The sequence below is a fragment of the Cyrtonyx montezumae genome, unplaced genomic scaffold (genome assembly GCF_038088225.1).
Source record: "Cyrtonyx montezumae isolate F1298 unplaced genomic scaffold, pur_monq_1.0 scaffold_0, whole genome shotgun sequence".
NCBI classification, from domain to species: domain Eukaryota; kingdom Metazoa; phylum Chordata; class Aves; order Galliformes; family Odontophoridae; genus Cyrtonyx; species Cyrtonyx montezumae.
In genome coordinates this window covers 39,869,929-39,891,850 of record NW_027071824.1, presented here as the reverse complement: position 1 = coordinate 39,891,850, position 21,922 = coordinate 39,869,929, and the positions used below count along the sequence as shown (strand labels likewise).

Sequence of the window (21,922 nt, the reverse complement as noted above, 5' to 3'; positions counted from 1 at the left end):
TATTTATACTTCCATTGCAATCTTTGAGTTGTATTGCCAGAATGAGGTGGAAGTGTGCGTGGAGAAATCCTCCTTCTTTCTTTGAACCTCAGGAGGGCTCATTCCTGTGAGCACTGCTGTTCCCCAGTGCCTCAAGGAATTGGGAGGCGAAGGCAGAGCATGTCATTTCAAGTCCACCATTGCAAAAAGGGTTCTGGCAAACAGTTAATCTGTCCTTATTTGTCTTAAATGAACAGATGGAGACCTGAAGAAGTTTGTTTTCACCTCATTCTTCACATTTTCTTCCTGCAAAGCTCCCTCATACTGACCTAGATGCTGTTTAACCTTGCACTGCCAGAGATGAGCAAAGCTCCCCTCCAGCCTGCTCAGCAGTGAGGGCTGCTCCTTAGCAGGCTGCTGCATGGTGAATTCTCAAAACTTGTGCTCAAAACTTGGCAAGGGAAAGGAGGAACCTGAGGGACTGCACAGCAGACTTCTCTAAATTACGACAATTGTTCAGTGTGGCACTCATGACAAGAGAGGCAGAAGTCGTGACAGGATTTTCTGATTTTATGAGACTATTTTCTGTCTTTGGCTAACCACCAAGAGTCATCAAGTCTCCAGCCTCTGTCTACCAACCACACAACCCTCTCAGCTGAAACTACACACTGATATGAAGGTGAAGGCTGCAGGGGTAGTTTGGCTGCTTACCACTCCAAAACAGTCAGGATAGTAAGTACACTTGAGCATGCCATTTTCACACTAGACTGGGTTTTTCTCTTCAACACTGGTCCTTGCTATTTTGAAAGTACAGTTTAAAATGACTGGGAAAATATCCCTTTCTTCTAATTTGCCTAATGTCAGCAAGATTTTATTACTTCAAACCCTTATTTTTTTAAGCAGCAATGAGAAAGGGGATTAAAACCTGGTTACATTAATACTTCATATAGGCTTCAGGTATAAGTGTGGCAAGCATTGGTGTGCTTTCCAGGACTGGGTGTGGTAAAATGGTCAGCTTATCAAGGAGCAGAAAAGCTTTAAAGAAGCGAGGTGAGAAAATTTCTGCATGAAAGAAAAGAAAGAATGGAAAACTGAAAATACCAGTGGAAATCCAAGTGTGTTTTACATACCTCACATTGAGATCAACTTTAGACAAGCTAGTGATACAAAGTATGTGTATATATGTATATGTATGTATATATATATGTATATATGTATGCAAGTAATCATTTTCCTTAATTAGTTCCTTCATAAGAAATTGGGTGTTGGTCATGCAACCCAAGTCAAGAATTGACAATTGAGTGAATTTTCTTCCATTGGTTTTACACTATTCTCTAGAAAAGTCCTTCAAGCAGCATGCCACTCTCTCTGCTTGAACTGTATTTGAACGGTCAAGGGCAATTTAGAGTGATTTATGATGGGCTGTCCATGGATATCTAATGCAATTTCAGTATGATAGGCTCATTAGAGTAGCCTTTTGCTAAACTGTTTTTACAGAGAAACAGATGGCTTAGGCAAACAGCAGCACAAGTAAAAGGATGTGTCATAATGCTGTTCACATGAGGACATTTTAATCCAATTTCTTATCATAATCAGTAAAGCTGTTTTGAAAGATGTCCCTTGTAAGTTCTCCTCACACCCAGAAGTTCCATGAAGAATTTTGTGATCCAACCACATTTTCATTCTGATTATATGAAAAGAAAATTGAAAAATTTTACTACACCATATGCAGGAAATCCATGGAGCTAATCAGTGTGTATAGATAAGCACACAGGCTTTAATCTTTAACTCACTTAAGGAATTGTCGATGTAAGCAGCTCTGATATCTACAGCAGAAACTTCTGCAATCCTAAGGTTATCCATTTGCTTTCCTAGGTTTGGGTATTGAAGAACTCTGGAAGCAAAATTTAGGCCTAGTTATTATAACACAGCTGCTCCTGAGTAATAACTTCTCAAAACCAAAATTTCTAGCAATATCAGAAATTTAACCGTGGGAAAAATAATAAGGGAATATCTATGTGACTTCCTTCCTCTTTCTCCCTTATTAACTATGCAGCAGCCTTTTGATTGAGTCATCTTATTTTACTTTCCAATACATCTCAGAAGAAACTCTTTGGTAGTTCTGTTCAATAGCCCTCTAGCAAGATAGTTTGACTACTGCTTCCTGCCAGAGCATACAAATGAGTCCGTTCACCTCTGACCACAAGTTCTACTCTTTCATTCTTTTATAAAATCTACTCTTCAGAGCACAGATAAATTCACTGACTATAAAAACATGTAAGGAAGTATTCCAAGAAATTAAATTATAAGAAGTAATAATTGTTGTAGAGCTAAGATCTAACAAGATTCCTCTTATTGTGAGCACACATATCTAAAAAGTGTTATTCAATTATGACCCAGATTTTGCAAGTCTTGCACATACTGAATTGTCCTTTTTCCTAGGAACCATCCTGCTCTCTATAACTCTGGTACTTTACCTGGTACAGACTGGTGTCCCACGCCAGAAGTGAACACAGCTGCTGAAATCAATGGAGCTGCCCACAGAGATGCTTATTTATTCTACGCACATGTAGGAAAAAGTGTTTTCTCTTCAAGAATGAAATGTCAGCCCCAAGAAAATCAATGATGGATTTGCAAGTGATGTCAACAGGGTCAAAATATCACCCACAGCATTAGTTCATACAATAAAATATGCACAACGTTAATACAGTTGCAAACTAGATTACACTTTAATTATTGATTAGGCAGGCTACACTTTAAGACCAAATGGTAGGTGCCTGAAAAATACAAAGTGAAAGATAGAAATATTTGCAAAAGGAACCACAAAGACCAAAACGTCAACATGCCACACATGCTCTGGCAGAAACACCATAAATTAAATAGAATATACCAACTTACCCTTAGAAAGATTTCATTAGTTCTTCTGCTTGAGTTTGTACCTAGGAAGCTGCTTTACAGTCCACTTGTTTTCAGTGCTGTTTTCCAATTTTTTGTTGTTAGTAATATAGTTGAATTAAATTAAATATGTTTGTTGGAGGTTGTTTCTCCAATAGTTAATTTGACAGGAGGAACAGCAATGCCTTTAGCAGTCAGGTCTTTATTTCTGTTGTTGTAGCAGAGTGTATGATCTCAAAAGACAGATCTTGTAGACATCTATTCTTCCTTGGTATCTCTTTAGCGTTGCCATTGGGTACAAAGAAGTTCTAAGTCTACTTGTATTCATGGTTAAATGCCTTTTTTTTTTCTCACAGGTGAGATATTAAGAATCCTAACAAACAGGAATCAGAACATGAGGGGTGCCTTCTCTTTCTCTGATATCTCCTTGTTTTCCAAATCTAGACTCATATGTTGACTGTTTAAAATCATTCACCGCTTTGCTTAGTTAACAATTTAGTTGACCTTGCTGAAGGTTAATTTAACAATTTAGTTGATAATTTAGCAAGATGGTCACTTATCCAGTTGATAATTAGTTGATAATATAGTCTAGCCACCTTCTTGGCTTCCGGATTCAGTACCTTTTTCTGTTAAAATGGATTGCATTTTGCATTCTGCTTTCACCATGCACTCTCAAGATCTGGTTCCGCTGCTGTGGCAAAGGGATTTCAGACAAGGTACTACATAATCTTGTTCATGTTCCCTTTTCCCATGAAAGACTGGACTTTCAAGGTCCTTTTCAACCCAGACTATTCTACGACTCTATTCAATCACTGAAAACAAACTGGCTGAAATAAAGGCACTTGAGATCTGGCATCTGTGCTGCTTCTGCGTGTTGGATATCCACCTGCCCCCCTCCCTTGACGTGGAGAAAGTCTTTCTCTGGACAATGGATTCTGTGAAGGGAACTGAGAGGGGCTCCCACCGGCTATGCTGGTGTTGGCAGTGCCACTTCAGCCCTCCTGAAAGTCGTATTGGAGAATGGATACTGGGGCTGCATACCACAGAGCAATCATCACCAACCCTAATGCTGCTTTGCTGCCTTTAGGGAGGAGGAGGGGGAGGAGGAGATGGTGAAGCTGCTGAGAGCAGCAAAGGAGAGAAGGGAGGAGGGGACATGATCTGTCACTAAGATTTTCTTTGCCTTTTAATTATGCTCTGCTCTTACAGTAAGCTTGGAGTCATACTCCTAAATCATGTTTTGTGCATCTTTCTCCACCTCCAGATATTGGGTCAGCGTTCAGCTAATGGGAAAGAAACTATAAATACAATCAGTGATTGCTCAAGTTCACCTTTGCTTCCTCAAGGGACTGACACATCCAAAAGCACTGAGCAGTACCACAGTGCCTTCCTATTTGCTGAACATGAGAACACTGTCTCCTACGCTAAAACAAGCTGAAACACACTGTAGTACAGAACCATGCATATAGTTACTTGACTCCATGTAGACCATACGTTCAAGAGAGCAAAATCAGTGTTCTCATATGAATAAGAATGAGGCCCCAGGATACAGTCAGCTGAAGAGCAGTGCAAGATGTCTTTATGTTAGATTTATAAATTATGCTCCCCTCTCAAATCCAGCCAGCACACATAGATACTCCAGTATGGTGCCTTAGAAGAAAATACTTGGGGGGGGAGGGGGGGGTGGGGGCATGCTTTCTTCTTCTTGGTAAAGAACAAAATCTAAGACTCAGTTTTGAAACAATACATAGACACCATCATTTATTAGGTACAATAAGTATAATAGAAGGAGTTGTGATTTTCTTTTCCTGGACAGGTAACATTACTTAAAGAACTGAAAGCCATTTTATACAAACTGTTTTCCTAACTGTGTTTATTTTATTTTCATTTTCTTACAGCCAGGAATTACCTTCTAAATGTATATGCAATTTTTTTCTAGCCTGTCCCTGTCATATAGACACTCCATGTTGTTCTGAAGCATCTCTCATGTTTATTGATCTAAGTTAGGAGTCACTCTATAAAATTAAATGGAGTTAAATGCATTAAAAAAAAAAGATAATGAATAAAATATATATTTAAAAAAAAGAAAAAGGAAGAAGATTAAGGCCTGTGTCTTTATTAATGTTAGATACTTAGAGGTTTTACTAAAATAAAATTTCTACCTCTCATTCTTTGCAGTGAAGAACATTTGGCAGGACGCATTTCATAAAGTATAGTTACAAAATTGCATATGTATTACAATATAATAATTCTATCTAGTTACAGATTTCAGTGGGAGCTCTCTTTACAGAAAGCAAGAAATTGAGCATTATAAAACTAGAGTTAGCAGTGCAGAAGCCAGCAGTTTCTTGAGTATACCTCTTGGCTTGCAATATACCCAGGCTTGCAGGACTATGGTGTATAAGATACTGAAGGGTATTTTATGATGGTTTTCTTTCACTGTGTCCTAGTATTAGTTGGTATTTACACATGTTACAGTATACAATTTCTATTCTATTCTATTCTACAGTATACAATTTTCTACTTTTAGAATACCTATAAACATTAAATTAATGAAAAAGGGCCTTTTGGAAGAAGTTTGATATCTAGAATCACCCTGCTCCAGGCCCACTCCTGATGTGTGCCCAGACTGCTGAGGGGCTCATACTTCTGCATAACTCCTTCCTGACCCTTTCATCCAGAATAAAACAGCTGGAACAGTAAAACAGAACTTCTTAGAGCCATAGGTTTTGATGCAGCTGATCAAAGGGGGAGAGGCCCATAAAAAAAAAAAAAAAAAAAGTTGAGCCAGGAGCCTTTTCAAACCAGACCCATAGGTTGTGGAAATGTCTGGAAATCTCCTCCATCTTTGCTCGCTCTGTGCTGGCATCAACAACAGAATGCCAGAATTTTTAAGGATACTTGGATTACTGGTGGTCTTAGTTTACTGATACTAATATTGAGAAATAAATATTTACATTGTAAATGGATGGGTGAAAGTCAGGATGCTAACTTTAGTAGTGGGAGTCTCTCTTGCCCTGTTCTTACTGTATCCCTACAGTTTAAGTGAATGAATGCAAAACTGGAAGTAAAATCACGAAGTGCTGGCTCTGACAGTCAGGAGATTAAGGCATTTGGTTTCTTGAAAAATGCACAAAATCTTCAGGTTAGAAAAAACTAACACATACAAAATGGGATTCCTACGTGCTGATTTTCTTCAGAAAGACAATATGTTTTGTTTACTGATAGTTTTCTTTTCTGAATTTAATTGAAAATGTAAAAGCATAGGAATCCATATGCACCCACATTCATGGGAATGAATGAGGAAACACAAGGATTTTTTAATGTTTAGAGTCAATCTTCTAAGCAATCCACATCCGATACCAAGGTTCAGAAATTAGTGAACAACTTTATTTTAAAATGCCAGTACTGTTTTTCTCTATGTATTTTACAAGTTTCCAACCTTTTCTACTAGCATCTGATGATATTACACTGGAAAATGTAGATGGTCTATCAGATACCTCTTGAATACAAATATTTTTCTCCTGGTGATTATGGAGATGAGTAAAAATATGTGGGCTTCACATTGCCCAAGATTTGATCTTCATAGTTAGGAAGGCAGCAGAAGAAGAAACCCAAGCATATTTCCATAATAGCAGTAGTCCAGCCAAAGCCGTAGGCCCAGCTGAACATATTGATTCCTGTCATTTCAATTTCACTGGAGAACTTCACTGGATAAATGACCAGGCCCATGACGGAGAACACAGCTGAAGAAACAGGAGGAAAAAAAGTAGATTAAACTTAAACCCATCACACTGCCCACCTCCATAATACCTGTAGCTAAATCCACCCAGGTTTTGGAGGATTTGGAGACTGATCCACTTCCATGACAGATTTTATGTTAGTTTCACTGAGCGTTCAAACGCATACTGACAGAGAACTGAGCACAGAAGTAGACAGCAGTTCTAGTATCAATATATCTGCATGAGCTAAACTTTGCTTCACATATTGTCTTACCAGCAACAAAAAGTAAGCCTCCAATCCCTCTTATGAAGTTGAACCGAAGTGTATCAATGGCAAATGCTATGATGGCCAGAGCAAAGCAGATGACAAGGAGTAGGAAGCCAACAAGATATGTGGCAGCTGCAGCTCTTCCCCAAGCTGAAATCAGAAGGAAAGTATATTAGAATGAGAACATGTTTTTCTCCAGTTTATAATGAAATGCTAATTTTAAACAAACACAAAAAAGAATTTCCAAGAAGAAAAGCATGGAAACTTTCTTTCCTCTTGCAAATGAACATTTTAGACCCTACAGAAATCATTCATTAAGCACAAAGTGTGTAAGCACACCACATTTGACCTCCCTGAAGAAAGCAACGGAGCTTGTATATACATTTCCTGTTCAGGTTTAACAGTTAAGAGTTGAGCAAAAAGTGACTAGAGATTTAACAGTGGACACTCCAACAACAAATGCCATTACCTCAGCAGATGCTGTAAAACCAGCAGCATTCTGCATGGACAAGGAGAAGTAGACCATCCTTGAAATTGATTATATTCTTATATACAAGCACTATCACACTGGCATGCAAATTTAGAACTATGGCAATACTCTATACATTTCAAGATTCAGAAATTTCTGCCTTTTCATCCTTTATTTAACTCTGTGAAGCTAAAGATCTTAAGTTTATTTTGTAGAAAACTTTAATCTCTCCTTTTGATCCAAAATTGGAACTGTTCTGTTTTGAAAAAAAAATCAAATTATATATATCCATGTTAAAACATGCTAAGCACATAGTTCTGGAATAACAACTGAAAAAATTATTTATTCAACATTTTAAATCTTGAGGGGTGACGACTGCTCAAAGTGATCCAAGTGTCTCATGTCTTCACATTGTACAAGCCCACTTTGACACTTCTAAAATTTTGTGTGTGAACAGAATAAGCAGTTACATTCTGCTGGGCATTTACAGACTTCAGTCCCTCACCTGCACTATGCGTTTGCAAGGTGTTGGCTTTGTATCAAATGCATACAGCATTAATTCTGTAAAATTACCACAGCCCAAAAAAGCCTGATGATTTTCATACTTCAAATTCAGTGCTCATTGTTCAGTAAAGTCTTGTTATGGAACCAAGTTACTTGAGATTTCTAGTATTCAAAAGCCCACCAACCTGACTGCTTCAATCAGAAGACTGTACTGAATGTGCCGAACACTGCCAGTCCACATTCTCAATACAGCTCTGTCAGTGCATGTGAATTCAGGGTCTTCATTCCCTAGCATACCTGGGGAAAGCTCTCTTTGGACTACAGAAGAATGAGCTACCCTGAATTTCAGATATCTAAACATCTCAAGAATAATCAGGTACGAGTAGACGAAAATACATGTTAATACTAATCTGCTGAAGTGGAATGAAGAAGCTTGTTCTGAGCATGTATATTGGTCCTTTCCCCCTGCTTTCTCTTTGACTGATTGATGGCTGAATGATTGGCAGGCAGCTCAGCTGTCAGCCATTCTGTCCAATTGTGGGGAGCTCAGGAAAGCTTAAAAACTGACAGCTTTAAAACCAATAACTGTTGAAGAGATAGGAACAGAAAGCTTTGTGCCTTTTATGTGAAATGTGGCTGCTTGTTCATGCTGCAATAGAAGCTCTTTCTAAACTCGTAATATAATAATTATATAATGAATAGCTTCCCTTTGCTTGTAATCCAACTTGTACTACACAAGGAGCAAAGGAAATGTCAGTGATGATACTCTGGTCTGAAGCAGAAGCCAATACTTTACAGTGCATTATCCTCAGTGATAGCAATTGCACTGGTCATAAAATGGTAAACGATTGTGATGCGACTTCTCCCACACCGAAGAAAGAGGCAGACACCTTTGCCTCCAGATCCAGTGGTGCTTCCCTTGCAGCCTTGTTCCAACATTTTTTCTCAGGTAGGCCTAAGGGGGTTCATCAAATCATAGAGTACAGGTTCGCTGGGAGTTGAAAGGGACCCACAGGGATCACCACATCCAACTCCTGCCTCCACACAGCACCACCCAAAATCCAGATTTTATGTCTGAGAGCACTGTCCAAATCTTCCTTGAACTCTATCAGCTTGTGGCCATGACTGCTGCCCTGGGAGCCTGTTCCATGCCCACCACCCTCTGGTGCAGACCCTGTCCCTAACCCCCAGCTGCCCCTCCCCTGACACAGCTCCATGCCGTTCCCTCGGGCCCTGTCGCTGTCACAGAGAGCAGAGATGAGCACTGCCCCTCCGCTCCATGTGAGGAGTTGCAGCCACCACGAGACCTCCCCTCAGCTCCTCTGCTCCGGGCTGAACAAACTAAGGAACCTCTGCTGTTCTTTACACGTCATATCCTCCAGACCCTTGACCATCCTCACAGACCTCCTTTAGATGTTCTCTAATATTGTTATGTCCTTCTTTTTTTGTGGCACCCAAACCACACCCAGTGCTGGAGATGAGGTTACACAGCATAGAGCTGAGTGCAACATCCCCTTATCTCACCTGGCTGGCAGCGCTGATGCCACCCCAGGGTCCAGTTGTTCCTTTTGTCTCCCAAAAATCATATCTTTAGCTTCCCAACAGTCTGTCACTTGCACACTGGGTCAGTATGATCAGAATATAACCTTTTGGTCTCTGCCTGCTGTTGTAGTAGCCAAGTCTTAAAGACAGTCACCCAAACAAGAGAATTCAAATAATAAGAAGCAAACTACCCTCCTTTTCCACTTGCCAGTGCTGGGTTGGCATGAAAGCCCTCTGGGCTTTGCCAGTGTCCAGAACCTGGTAAGCAATACCATTTTGCTCTTCTCTAAGTCTTACTCTACTTCTACAATCTGAACAGAAAATGTGTCAGGATTTTCCATCTTTTCCATCTTTTCTTTCTGCTGGCCCAACAAAATCAATTTACCTTTCTGTTTACTTGCCAGTATTTTCTACTTCACAACTTTTGCTCCATTCTAACCATTGCACTACATTTTCTGTTTTATGTTGTGTCTCTTTTCTTTCTTATGCCAAGGAGTTTCCATCTGCTTTGGAAGACTTTTCAGCTGTATTATTCTTCTTGTACACAGGCAGCTGCCTGAGAAAAAATGAAGAGATGGCAAAGCTGTGCCTATATCTTAGTACCTAGCTTGATATTCTAGCCCAAACTCTTTCATTGGGGATTTTAGAGAAGGCACAGAGGTATGGCATACAATGTGGAGAGGCAGGGTTGAGCTTGGAGGGGGAGCACTTCAGCTGACCTACCTTGCTTCCTATGAGGAGCTGATGACAGTCACCATCCAGCAGCTGGCAGCATTGACCATGCCAAAAGCTCAGAGGTGACTTGATGGCCTCAGCAATGTGTGGTGGTACCATGTCCATGCTGCCATCTCACTCCTCTGGCCTTGCCCAGGTGTTGTTGTTTTTTTGCAGTATTACAAGCGCTGTGACTGTATGAAAACAGATTGGGTATATGCCCAGCCTGCAGGGCACTGCATACAAGGCAAGAAGAGACATGTTTGCTAGAGGATGCCTACATCTTTAAGACTCATTGCTTAATCATGTAACAGCCAATTTCATGGCACTTTTAAAAAGAGAAAAAAATGCAACTCAGAGTTGGAGGAAAACCAGTATATAGCTCTTGTAAGGCAATAGGCTTCCGTGGGAGAGCCACTGCTGTGGACTGTTTTGTTTTGTTTTTTGAGGAACCCAACTGCATCGTCTTTTATAAAAAGCAGTAGGTTTTAGTGGTCTGAAAACACAGTGTGCAAACACCTTACCTTCCTACGGTAAAAAGTAACAAAACTTGATGTGGGAATAACTGCAACTGTTTTTGTTTCCAAGATATTTATTTTACTTTGTGGCAGACAGTACTAGAGTACCTTAGTGTCTTCACCAGTATAACAAATAATTATAATTCCTCAAAAATGCCAGAATTAGATTAATTTCATTGATAAGAAAACACTGACAAAGAACAAAAATGTGTAATTCCAGCCATTACAACCGCAAAATGTCTTCTGCATCTCCAGAGCAGTCTCAAAAGCCTTGGCACAAGAACATCCTTGTGATGCTGAGCAGCAACACCCTTCCCACAGGCTCTGTTTCCACAGGCTGTAAAGTACTTTGCTGAAAGTACATTTCAGAATAGATGTTTTATTAGGAATCACTTTTGAATGAATTTAGGAAATGATTTAGTTGCAACCAAGCAGCTAAATTGTTACCAAATATAGTCTTATTTTTCTTTACATTTTTCTTTAACATGATGCGTAAGTTAAAGCATAAATAATTTTTTTTCTAACTGCAAATCTTTTTCATAAAAATGAGAAATCCAAGTAATAGAATTATTGTGGATGCAATGCCAACCCAACAAACACTTGATTCTAGAAGGAGAGCAGTTGAAAGCTGAAAGTCCCTGTCATAAAATCAGAAATAGAAACAAAGCAGGAGGTTAAACAACATCAAACTAAATCAGTGAAAATGTTCAAGAACTTGTGAGGACTGTTTTCACAGGTTCCCCAAATGGCAGTGATGATTTGGCTGTTTAATAGTTAAAATGTGCTAGTTAGAAAAAAGGTGTGTATTCATGCAAGTGTCCTGGAAAACTGTCAGGATAATGCAACACTTGCATGTTCATCCTACTTCTCCCTTTTTGCCTCCTCTGTCAGCTGAAAAAATGCAAATGATCTTTATGAGAGAGTTTGCAGGAGGTGACACATCATCCTCCCTCTTCAGCTCCTTTCAGCTGGCAATTTTCTGAGCAATTCTGTCTTACAGAAAAGTCCTTACAACAAGACTTTGCAATCCAACATAGGGAAAACAACCACCCATTTTCATGCCCATCTCAAGCAGAGGAAAATGTGCTTCTGTGTACAGTGTCTTGTGCATGAGTCAGTAATGACTTCTGGGAGTCCAAACAACCCACCATGAATGCAGCCATATGTGACTACTGGAAAATGAAAATAAGTGCCCTCCATCTAATGCTTATTGCTGTGCAAGGAGAACCTCAGCTAATTTAGAGAACAGAAAGAGTCCACCCATGCTCAAACAGAGCTTGCCGCCGCTTATGAGCAAGATAATTAGCTGAGACTGTTTAATAATAACATGGCATTATTACAGTGGTATTAAAGCTAAGATATTAGAAGTAGCATGACTGCCTCTTGTATTCTTCCATGTAAACATATTCTGAATATCCTGTTGTTGACTGCAGCCATGTGGAAGCTGACTGACTTTATGAGAAATCCAGGTCTAGGAGCATCTCCAATTTCCTGTCTTCCTGATTTCACAACCTTGTGCATTTTCCCAAAGTGCAAACACTGCTCATGCTTCACACATAAGGAAGCAAACTTCCTTGCTCAGCAGTAAGCCAAGTCAAAACTTTGGACCACTAACTCTACTATTCTTAGCTTGCCATATGTTTAGTGCTCACAATAGTGCTTTGAAAATAACATGTGAAGCCTTCCTCTCTCATGATAACTACAAATTTCTCTGATTTCACTGAATATGATTCAAAAATGTGAAAAAACATTTACAACGTTGTTGTATCTCATATCTTTCTTGATGTGGCATCCCCAAATGACACAAACTACTGAGTGTCTCTGTTTGAGTCATATTTTCTGAAACGAACCCCCTTCAGGAGTACTTCTAGACAAATCAGTAAGAATAGGTCTATTCAAAAATTTTTCCTAGCTTGAATCTAAATACACAACTAGCATTAGAAAGAAAAATAGTTTGTTGTCACCTTGCAGAGATCAAGAAATTATTGACACATTCTTATCAGCTGATCATGTTATCACATCACCCTCTGGGGTGAGTTGTACAGCAATTTTATGGATGAGAGTTCCAATACAAAGGAGAGAAAAAAAAAGCAAGATTGCCTTGAAAACAGCATTTACTTTGTTATCCTTCACACATCAGAGGAGAGAAACACAAATCCTGCTGTTCTAGCTCCTGTCTTACATAGCAGTTCTTACAAGAACTAAAATCTGCCAAGTCGGTGATTCATCTCTGTATTGTACGTAATGAGAATGTTTCTAGACTGAGTTTGTAGAGCTCAACCTGTTTTATGACTGTCTGATTAAAGGGAAAGAGCATTATTTTGAAAACAAAGCTGAACTCACTTGGATTTCTCAACCTGACATTTTTCATCAGGGTGTGTCGAACTCTGAACTCTTTGATTTGTTTCCATTGAAATGATAAATTAAACTGAAAGTGTTCTCCTATTTTATATCTCCTCAGCTTCCATCTTAAATTCATCCATCAAAGTCATTAATCCCAAACTGAATTTGTCAGCTGAAGAATTAAGAACTGTTGTTGTATATTGCACTGCTATCCAGGACTCTAAGTGGCATGGTCAGAATTTCCTTTTACAATAGCACAGCACAAAATCTTGTCTTCTGACAGTTATAATCAGATAACCTGTAATAAGAAAACTATGAGAAAATTTGATGCTCTCTTTGAAAATGTTCTGCAAGCATTTGCTGATCACATGAGCTGATTTTGAAATACCAGTCTCCGTGTGTTTGTGTGTGCAGCTGAAACTGAATCAGAAACTATTAAAAGTAGCTTCTTATGAAGAAACAATATGTGCAGACTGAAAACTACTGGCAGAATATAACTTAAAATAAAAGCTACAAAAACAAAGAAAATAACATACTAGTCAAGAATAATTTACAAACAGAATAAAATCAGGGAAAAAAATCAAAGGCATGATTGGATGTGTATTATTCTCTGAGCTTCTATCTTCTGTTGCTCTTCATTGCATCTGAATTATTCTTAAAACAACTGATTTCTAAGGATCTTTCCCTTGGCAGGTCAATGCTTTGTTTTTCTTTGCTTTTGAGTTAAGTTTGAAGTGGAATACAAAATACAGTTTCTGTTCTCCTTTTTGACATCCTTTTTAGTGACTCTGCTCTTTTCCTCAGCATTAGTTCAGAATTTATTGGCAGTCAATAAGGACTTCTCATTTAATAATAGAGTATTATCTTATGATATGCAAGCTATTTTTATGTGAGCAGGAACCACGTAAACCTTTTAGCTTTCCACTACCTATGAGCCAACCACTGTGACAGAGAATGACCTAGTTAGACTTCACACTACATAATTCCATTGCTAAAGTTTCTCGATGGTTAGTAGTAGGTCCTATCATACAAATGAGAAAGAATTAGGGCTTCCAATTACCACATAGTAACATCTTTAAAAGAAAACAGTAAGGTAAAGAACCTTCACATACAGACCACCTTTTAGAAAAACATAATATCTATTAGCAGAAAATAGTATCTTAACCATAGCTTAGGGCTAAAGTAACATTTCAGCTCAGCTTGGTGGACTTCAACTTATTTAAAGCAAATAACTATTAACTTTCAAGCACTGATTTCAGTAATTAACGCATACAGGCAGCACCTGTGTTCAAGGCTTTATGTATTTCCGAAAATCTCTCTTACTGAGGAAAACAATCCAGCTTAGGGGCTATTCTGACTTGAATTTTGAGGCAAGGAGTAGTTATGTCTTGAGGGAGTGGTTCAAACTCATCTCACCATAAGCCCAGACATGTACAAGCTTGACTTAGGTGCTGGCTTCTGCAAATCCTATATTAATGAGGGCTTTCTCCTCAGCACTTACTTAGTGCTAGGGAGGCAGAAGAAGCAGAAGGCGTAGTACTGTCATCAAAGGGATCACCAAGTGAGTAAGTTAGCTATTAAATTAATATTCACACAGTGGCTCAAAATTAAAGGTTTGACCAAGGGAGAGTCAGGGAATACCCCTAGCTTACATTATCTTCAGAAGCAGTTGCATACACTGCAAATATCTTGGTATCGCGATTTGATTTTATACAGTTTGATACTACAATAGGTTTCCTCTTATTCTTCCTATTTATTTTAAGCTAAAGCAGGATGACTTAAACTTGGATGTATATATGGGGATGGGCAAGGTCAAATAATACAGGCAAGATATTGACAAATAAGTTCATGGTAGCAAGATGTATCTGCTTCCTAACTGCTCTTGAATTATAATAAGGATTAAAAGGTATAATGTGACTTAACCAGAATAAACTTCTGACAACACAGGTTATGAATTAGAACTCAGAATTGAAACAGCAGGGTGGAACCTTTCCAAAAATCTCCTTTTGAGTTTGAATTTCCCAGGGCCAATTCTGTCTGAAGAGCACTGAATTTATATATCATTTCTATATGCACCAAGTATTGTTCTCTTTACTCTTGATCCCCATTATTCATTGGGATATAGTCAGAGACATCTGTCAAAGACATAGACATCCTCACTCCACAAACTAATTTGAATTCTGAGAATTTCTGACTGATGAGAGATCTTGCACTAGCACATAACAAAGAAGAAGCATGGCATTAAAACATTTGCTGACTGAACATGTTCAAAGTTGCTTAGAACAATACAAGCTGTCAGGAAGAAATGAAAATGTAAAAGTAACAGTATTTAGAGAGGTTTGTTTCTTTTCCCAAGTAATTGCTTTCCTGCTTAAGTAATCTGGCTCTTTAACCCTACGTAGAATTCACATTCAGCCTTGCAGTTCTTATCGCCATTCAGACTATAGAGAGAGTACTACAGCCTTGTTATATCAGATTACCTCAATAAGCTAAAGGAAGATAAGAGCTGAAGAGAAGTAAGAAGATAGCCACAAGTTTCCATAAATTTTCAGCAGAGATGCCTTCTCTGTGTGTGTTAATGGTATGCACTCGATGACTTCAGATTCTGCCTACTCAAAACAGTGAGCATTTTTGCAAAGTCCTCAACACCAGCAATTCAACTCCTCACAGGGAGATAAGAGCCCTCCACACAACTGATATTTTCCCACCTAATTTAACTGTAATTGTTAAAGCGGAGGCTGGGTGATAAACAGTGGGATGCCATACGCAATTGCTTTCTGTAGAGTTAATTGCTGAAGAGCATAACTACTATTTTAAAAGAGTCTGATTAAATGATTTTGCCACTAAATATATAAAAGAACAAACCCTAAAATTGTGAGAGAAAGCATATTTGCAATTGCAGATGAGAAATGAAAATAGTCATGCCAAGTAATGCTTTGGGATTGATTCCCTTCTTTATACATCCATAGAAAAAATGGAGTCTCTTCTACAAACTGAGAAAAAATCGAACTTGTTCCTTTGTTCTTCCATCAGAGTTCCTTAAATATATTTAACACATTTAATTAAGGCTGTATGTTCTAGCATTCTAATTTTTGAATAACTATTGAATATTAGAAGTTGTTAAATAACTAATCTTGTCATTGCCTTCTTCACTGGTTAGTCCGAAGTAATTTGTAGGGGACTGATGACTTAGGAAATGATATGTTACCCTGCACAGTGTCAGTAAAATTACTGGCAATTTGTGTATATAAATATAACTGTTTCACACTTACAGGAAGAAGAAACAGAAAAAAAATTGTTTTCATCTCTCTCTACCAAAAGAGTGGAGACTTAACCCAGTAAATCAGATAATGCACAGAGAATATAGCTGGCTCCAGCTCTCTCATGGCCTTCTTTGGGCTGATCAGAAACCTCCCTAGCCTTTGTTTCCCATGTTTAGGGACATGCTGACAAATCTACCTGAATGTCACTATCATCTAGAAAGAATTTAAGTGCAGAACTTTAGCTTCAGGGAAAGACTGCAACAATGGCCCTGTGACTTGAGACAGGACCTGCTTCAAAGCACAATTATATGCTTGCTTCACTCCTCTTCCTACATGCACACACCCTTGCATGCCAAGCAACAGTTGGGACAGGCAGCTTCTCTCAGATCCTATTGCAGTGGGCTGTGTCCCAGTCCATCCCTCTGGAAATGTCCCTGTACCATTCTCCTCAGGGTGCCTGTTTGAGCCTGAGCCAAGCAAGGGCTTCCCTGTGCCTGGCTGTCAGCCCTGGTAGGAACATGGGAGAAAGCAAAAACAATTTTATGTAGGCAGTGTGGCAATGGGGAAACTTCTGTCTGGTCTGTTCTGTGCCCTAGGTGTGATGAGTCACTGGCTGGAGAAGGTAATTTCCGAGAAAGAGATGTGGGGCCAGGCCATGTACCCCACCACAGTATCATTAGCTAGGGGAAGGTGGCAAGTAATTTCCACTCATGCATGATGCCTCTGGAATAGTAAATGTGGCTTTAGTGTGGCAAAAGTTTCACTGGACCCAAGAGCTCAATACAGGCGAAACATAGAAGAAAATCTACTTACCAGTACTATTCTTGTGAGATTATGAGTGAAAAAAGGGAATGCATTTTGAAGCATTCCTTTTCTTCACTTATGCTGTAGACAATCATCTGTTGCCATATTTAAACTAATGTTTTTCTATTATTATACTATACTAGTCATCCTATCTTGTAATACTTCACCAACATTCACGGTTCAAAATAATACTATCTAAGAAGATAGGAAGAAATGTGTCCTCTCCAGATGGAAAAATCATTCAACCTTCTTCTACACTCCACAGGCAATAAACTCCAAACATCGTAGGAAAAGGTTGTGTTTGAATACTATAATGCATCATAGGAAAAGGTTGTGTTTGAATACTATAATGAAGATCTGGATTTCATCTGTTACGCAAAAATGCTTTTTCCTAATATTCTTCCAGCACTTCTATTTGCATCATCCAAATGAGCCAACTATTTCAACCTAAGTTCAGAGGCTTGAGCTTGCAGTTATTTTGAAGGCAGCATCTGCACACAGAAGGGCTACAGGGCCAGGTAAAATATAAGATGGAACAAGTACTCCTAAGTTTTCATCTTATTGTGCATCATACTAAGATTAATGAACGAAAATCAGTTATTCCTCCCAACAAAGAACACAAGTTTAAACATCTTCAGAACCTGCAGTTGAATAAATTACGCACTGAAAAACAGGTCTGAGTCACACCTTGTACAAGAGAGGTCCTGTAGCCAAAATCAAGAAAAATAAAGGAGTGCCATGGCAGCTTCATGAAGGGATTTAACTTCTGCATTTTCTTTGCAAGCTCAGCCACGTCCCAGATACATTCCATATTGTGCCTGTTACCAATCCATTAAGTCTGTCTTTGTAACAGCCTAATGCACAGAAGCTTAATGCACCAGTGAAGCAGTTACTCTGGCTTTCCAAAAAAGCACCATTGTGTAACCCTCTTGTCTGCCCTGTGACATTCCAAATCCTGTCAACTTAAACAACAATTCAGGAGATTCCTAAAGCTCCAGATAGTGCCACTGAAGCATATGGCCAATCCCAAGGATGTTCGATTTTTTTTTGTCTGTGTATGTACATATGTTAAGCCAAACAGTAGTGATGCAGGGGAATTACAGACATTGTAGGTGGAGAATTTGATCTGAATTTGAACACTGTATTGAACAACTTGCAAGATCTTTATAATTACATCTAATTATAATGGGATGAAGATGTCTGTGGTGGATTAAGGTACCTTACTGTCCAAGCCGTGATGGGCATATTCACTGACAGTTGCTGTTGCAGACATGCATATGTCTGCAACATTTATATATTTATTTATAGTGAAACTATCCCCACAGTAAGAGTGAATTTCAGAACCCGCTCAGCCTCAGAAGCTGAGAATAAAGCCCAGACGAAAGCAAACAGGAAGTGTGGGATAGAGGGGGGATGAAAGTATTAATCTCTAGAAAATGTAAAACACTCCTGTCCTTGCTATTTACATGTCTTTTGTCTCTGTGTTCAGGAAGGCGTGTAATTACACTTTGTTAGTCAAGCATGGTGTTTAGCATGGCACAAGAGAACGATAAATATCAACAGAACATGACACTGAATGGTTGTTTTCTGCGACCTTGTGGATGAATGTAATACCAGAATTATCAGAAACCTATGATCCAGCAGCAGGGCATATAAAATCAGACTTAATGCAAAACAAGTGAGATGTATGCTTACAAGATGTATGCCTCCAAGCGAGATGCTGTCACACAGCCTGGCCTTTTGAGTGGAATCCAATATGAGCACCAGGCACTTGCATGCTGCACAAGGCTCCCAGAAGAGATCTCCCAACCCCACATCTACTGAGCAAGGACAGAATGATAGAGGTCAGAATGGATCAGAACACACCCACCTCTGGAGATAAGCTGCCTGAAGGAAGTCTGTCTAGAAAGCACCTCCATCTGCTCAGGACCCAGAGCTGAGACCAGTTCTCAGATACATGCAACTGGCTACATTTGCTTTTCAATAAACAAAAGAAACTCCAATCCATCCTTACTCTTCTGTGTTTCGTAATGGTATCCTGAAGTAGCAGTGAAAATAGTGCTTCTTATTGCCTTCTCTCTGGCAACTTCCAGGTAGCATCTGTATTGCTAGCACACCTGCATAAGAAAGGAGGGACATGGGTCCACTCCAGCCTGAGGGCTCAGCCCCGGTCTTCTTTACTAGGTGCTGGTCCCCAGACAATGGATGGGAAAATCACATAACAGGAGGGACAAAACATAAGGACAACATCTCTACAATATAGTGCTGCAGGCACCATACTTACACTAGGAGAGAGTAGGGACCTACATCTTCAGGGCTGGAAAAGACAGTGACATGACTTTGCACCACGGCAAGCAGGTTTACAGTCCTCTCACCACTGGTGTAACCACACCTATAATGGCTCAGATTTACACTGGAAGGACATCATCTTGAAAAGGGAAATTCACTGTCACTTGGCCTACATACTTTTTTTGTTTTTGTTTTTAACATCCAGCACTCACATATTGTTCCAGTGGCCAAGTAACTCTCATCTCAGCCATATTCTCCTTTTCCACTTAGGATTTATTTCCAGAGAGATTTTGATCATCTGCTTGGGTTTTCAGGGTCTTTAGTAACCTTGATGAGGTCAAGTGGTAGATGCACGCCCATTGAGATTGTACTGCAGTCATGGAGCACAAAAACAGCATTTCTAATGCTTTCAAAAGTGTCAGATAACTCTTCAGTGCATGTGCTGGAGAATATTCTGGAGAAATGTATGTCCTAAGTCCAACATGTAAGTCCCAAATTGTACTTACTGAGGTTGTAATTTGTGGTAACTCCGTAAATGGTGGGATAGTCCAAACTGAGGAGAATGACCTACCTGGCTTGTCTATAGATGCTTCCCAGTGGGAAACTGTGCATGCAGGATCTAAGCATGTAAGAATGAGGCAGAATAAGGAAGGAAGTGAAATGCCAAACAATCATGTAGGACCTGGAAACATCTGTATTATCAAGAGAAGTGTGGTGAAACTTCTGAAAATTTTCTGCCCAGGTAAAACTGGCATTCATGACATGGACAGTGCCAGCTGTCATGGACAGGACATCAGGACAAGGCTCACTTCTCATTGCAGCTAAGGACTGGGAAGCCTTAATTTTCAGCCAAAGCAGATGAGATTCTGAGCTTTAGAGAAAATGTTCTTCCTTAAAATTTGAATTGGCATCAGCATAAATCATAAGCTTGAAAGTTTCTCCTGGCTCAGGCTAACAGCCAATAACTTGCTTTAGCTTGTTGCACTTACCAGATATACAGAAAATAACTGAGAACCAGTACATATGTAGAACAATCCTAATCTTGGCTGAGTCTCCCAGACACAGCGGTTTAAAACTTTTCAAGCTGCGTCAACTTGTTTAATAGCACACTTAGCCAAAATTCAATACAAGCATAAATCTTTTCTTCTCTCAGAGCTTTCTTTCATAATCACAAAAAGGCTCATTCACATGACCCACCTACTGGAGCAGCATTCTACAGGCTGACACTCCCTGGGGATATCTTTGTATCATCTTACTTTTTTACCTCCCAACTTCTTCCTGACACTGAAGATTGGCTTACCCTACAGTTGTGCCAGGCTTACCCCACAACTTGCTTTTTGGACATTTGTTCAGCAGTAGTTAAGCTCTGGAAAGCTGTGATTAGTGAGGAAAGGTTATTGGCTTCTTCTAAAAGAGGAAGAAAATCTTAAATTCTGTAACAGTTCCTGCACTCATACACTACCATATGTGTTTTTTGTACTACACAAGTCATGGTCTAAAGCGCCGAGGTTTCTTTCTGCACAGAGGTGAGGACACGTTTTGTCTTTGTTCTGTTTCTCAAAAAGCACTGATGCATTTCAGTGCTGGTTCCCATCTTCCACAGCTTTTTTAAAAAGGTCAGATATTAGGAGAAATGTTTGGGAAAGCTTAGGGGAGATGTGCTCAGAGAGGTGACCCACTGCTTCAGAGACCTCCCCGCCGCCCTTGCCAATGCTTACCATAACCCATGAGAGACTCGCAGCTCCATTCCCCACCCTGCGAAGGCCTGCTGCAGCTCTCCCATAACGATGCTTGGTGCACGTAGGGCAAGGTCTGCGACTCCAGCCAGCCCCTGCCTGCCAGTGCAATGATACCGAAGATAACGCCGATGCCCAGAAGCAGGGGTAGGATCCATCTGCAGCGAGTGTAGTCGAGGCCGTACTTCACCATCTTGCTGGCAGGGCAGGGAGAGCTGACTCTGTTACTGATCCAGCCACACCAAGTAAAGGGTGCTTCTGCAAAATGCCTTGAGTAGGAGCACCCGTACCTGCCAGCCGACGTTCAGCTGTGTGAAAAAAGCTTTTTAATCAGGACAGACACGAGAGGGAGGGAGGGAGGCAGCTCCACCTAAATTCAAATGAGTAAGAGCCACCACTGAGCAATAACCAGTTGGGCCAGGGGAAGCTGCAAGGCTGGGTTTGTCTGTGGGATCCTCTCTGCTCTGCTGACTCAGTAACAGAGCGGGTGCTGCTCACCCTCAGCGTTTAACGCTTTCCTTCCTGCCTCTCCCCAGCAGAAGGAGTATCTCAAAGCTGTTCTCCTGAGGGATTTGCAGCAAGGCAGGTAAATGCAGGAACCCAGTCAACTGTTTGCATTGGAGGGTGGTGGCTGCTTCTAAAACTTGCCACCTGCAGGTTCAAAGTTGCCTTTCTTGAACTCTATTTAAAAATGAATGATAACCTATCTTCGACAATCAGTTACAAAAAAAAAATTCTTCTAGCTGCTATTAAACAGACACAAGAAAGAGCTTTTAAGTGTCCTCTGTATCCCTTTATGGACGTAGCTGCAGGGGGGGAAAGCCATAGGAGTTGATCATTAAAAGTATAGTATGGTAAGGGTATAGCCTTTGTGGG

At 39.8% G+C, this 21,922-nt stretch overlaps 1 protein-coding gene across 1 annotated transcript; it reads right to left on the bottom strand.

The window, feature by feature from the left end:
• Positions 1-6,242: 6,242 nt before the first annotated feature.
• Positions 6,243-21,360, bottom strand: LOC136046497 (p53 apoptosis effector related to PMP-22-like). The gene is made up of 3 exons (XM_065733084.1): positions 21,029-21,360; positions 6,871-7,014; positions 6,243-6,620 (listed from the first exon to the last, which is right to left on the bottom strand). Exons 1-3 carry the CDS (start codon positions 21,237-21,239, stop codon positions 6,406-6,408), a joined length of 570 nt encoding a protein of 189 aa, XP_065589156.1. The 5' UTR covers positions 21,240-21,360; the 3' UTR covers positions 6,243-6,405.
• Between the last annotated feature and the right edge of the window lie 562 nt (positions 21,361-21,922).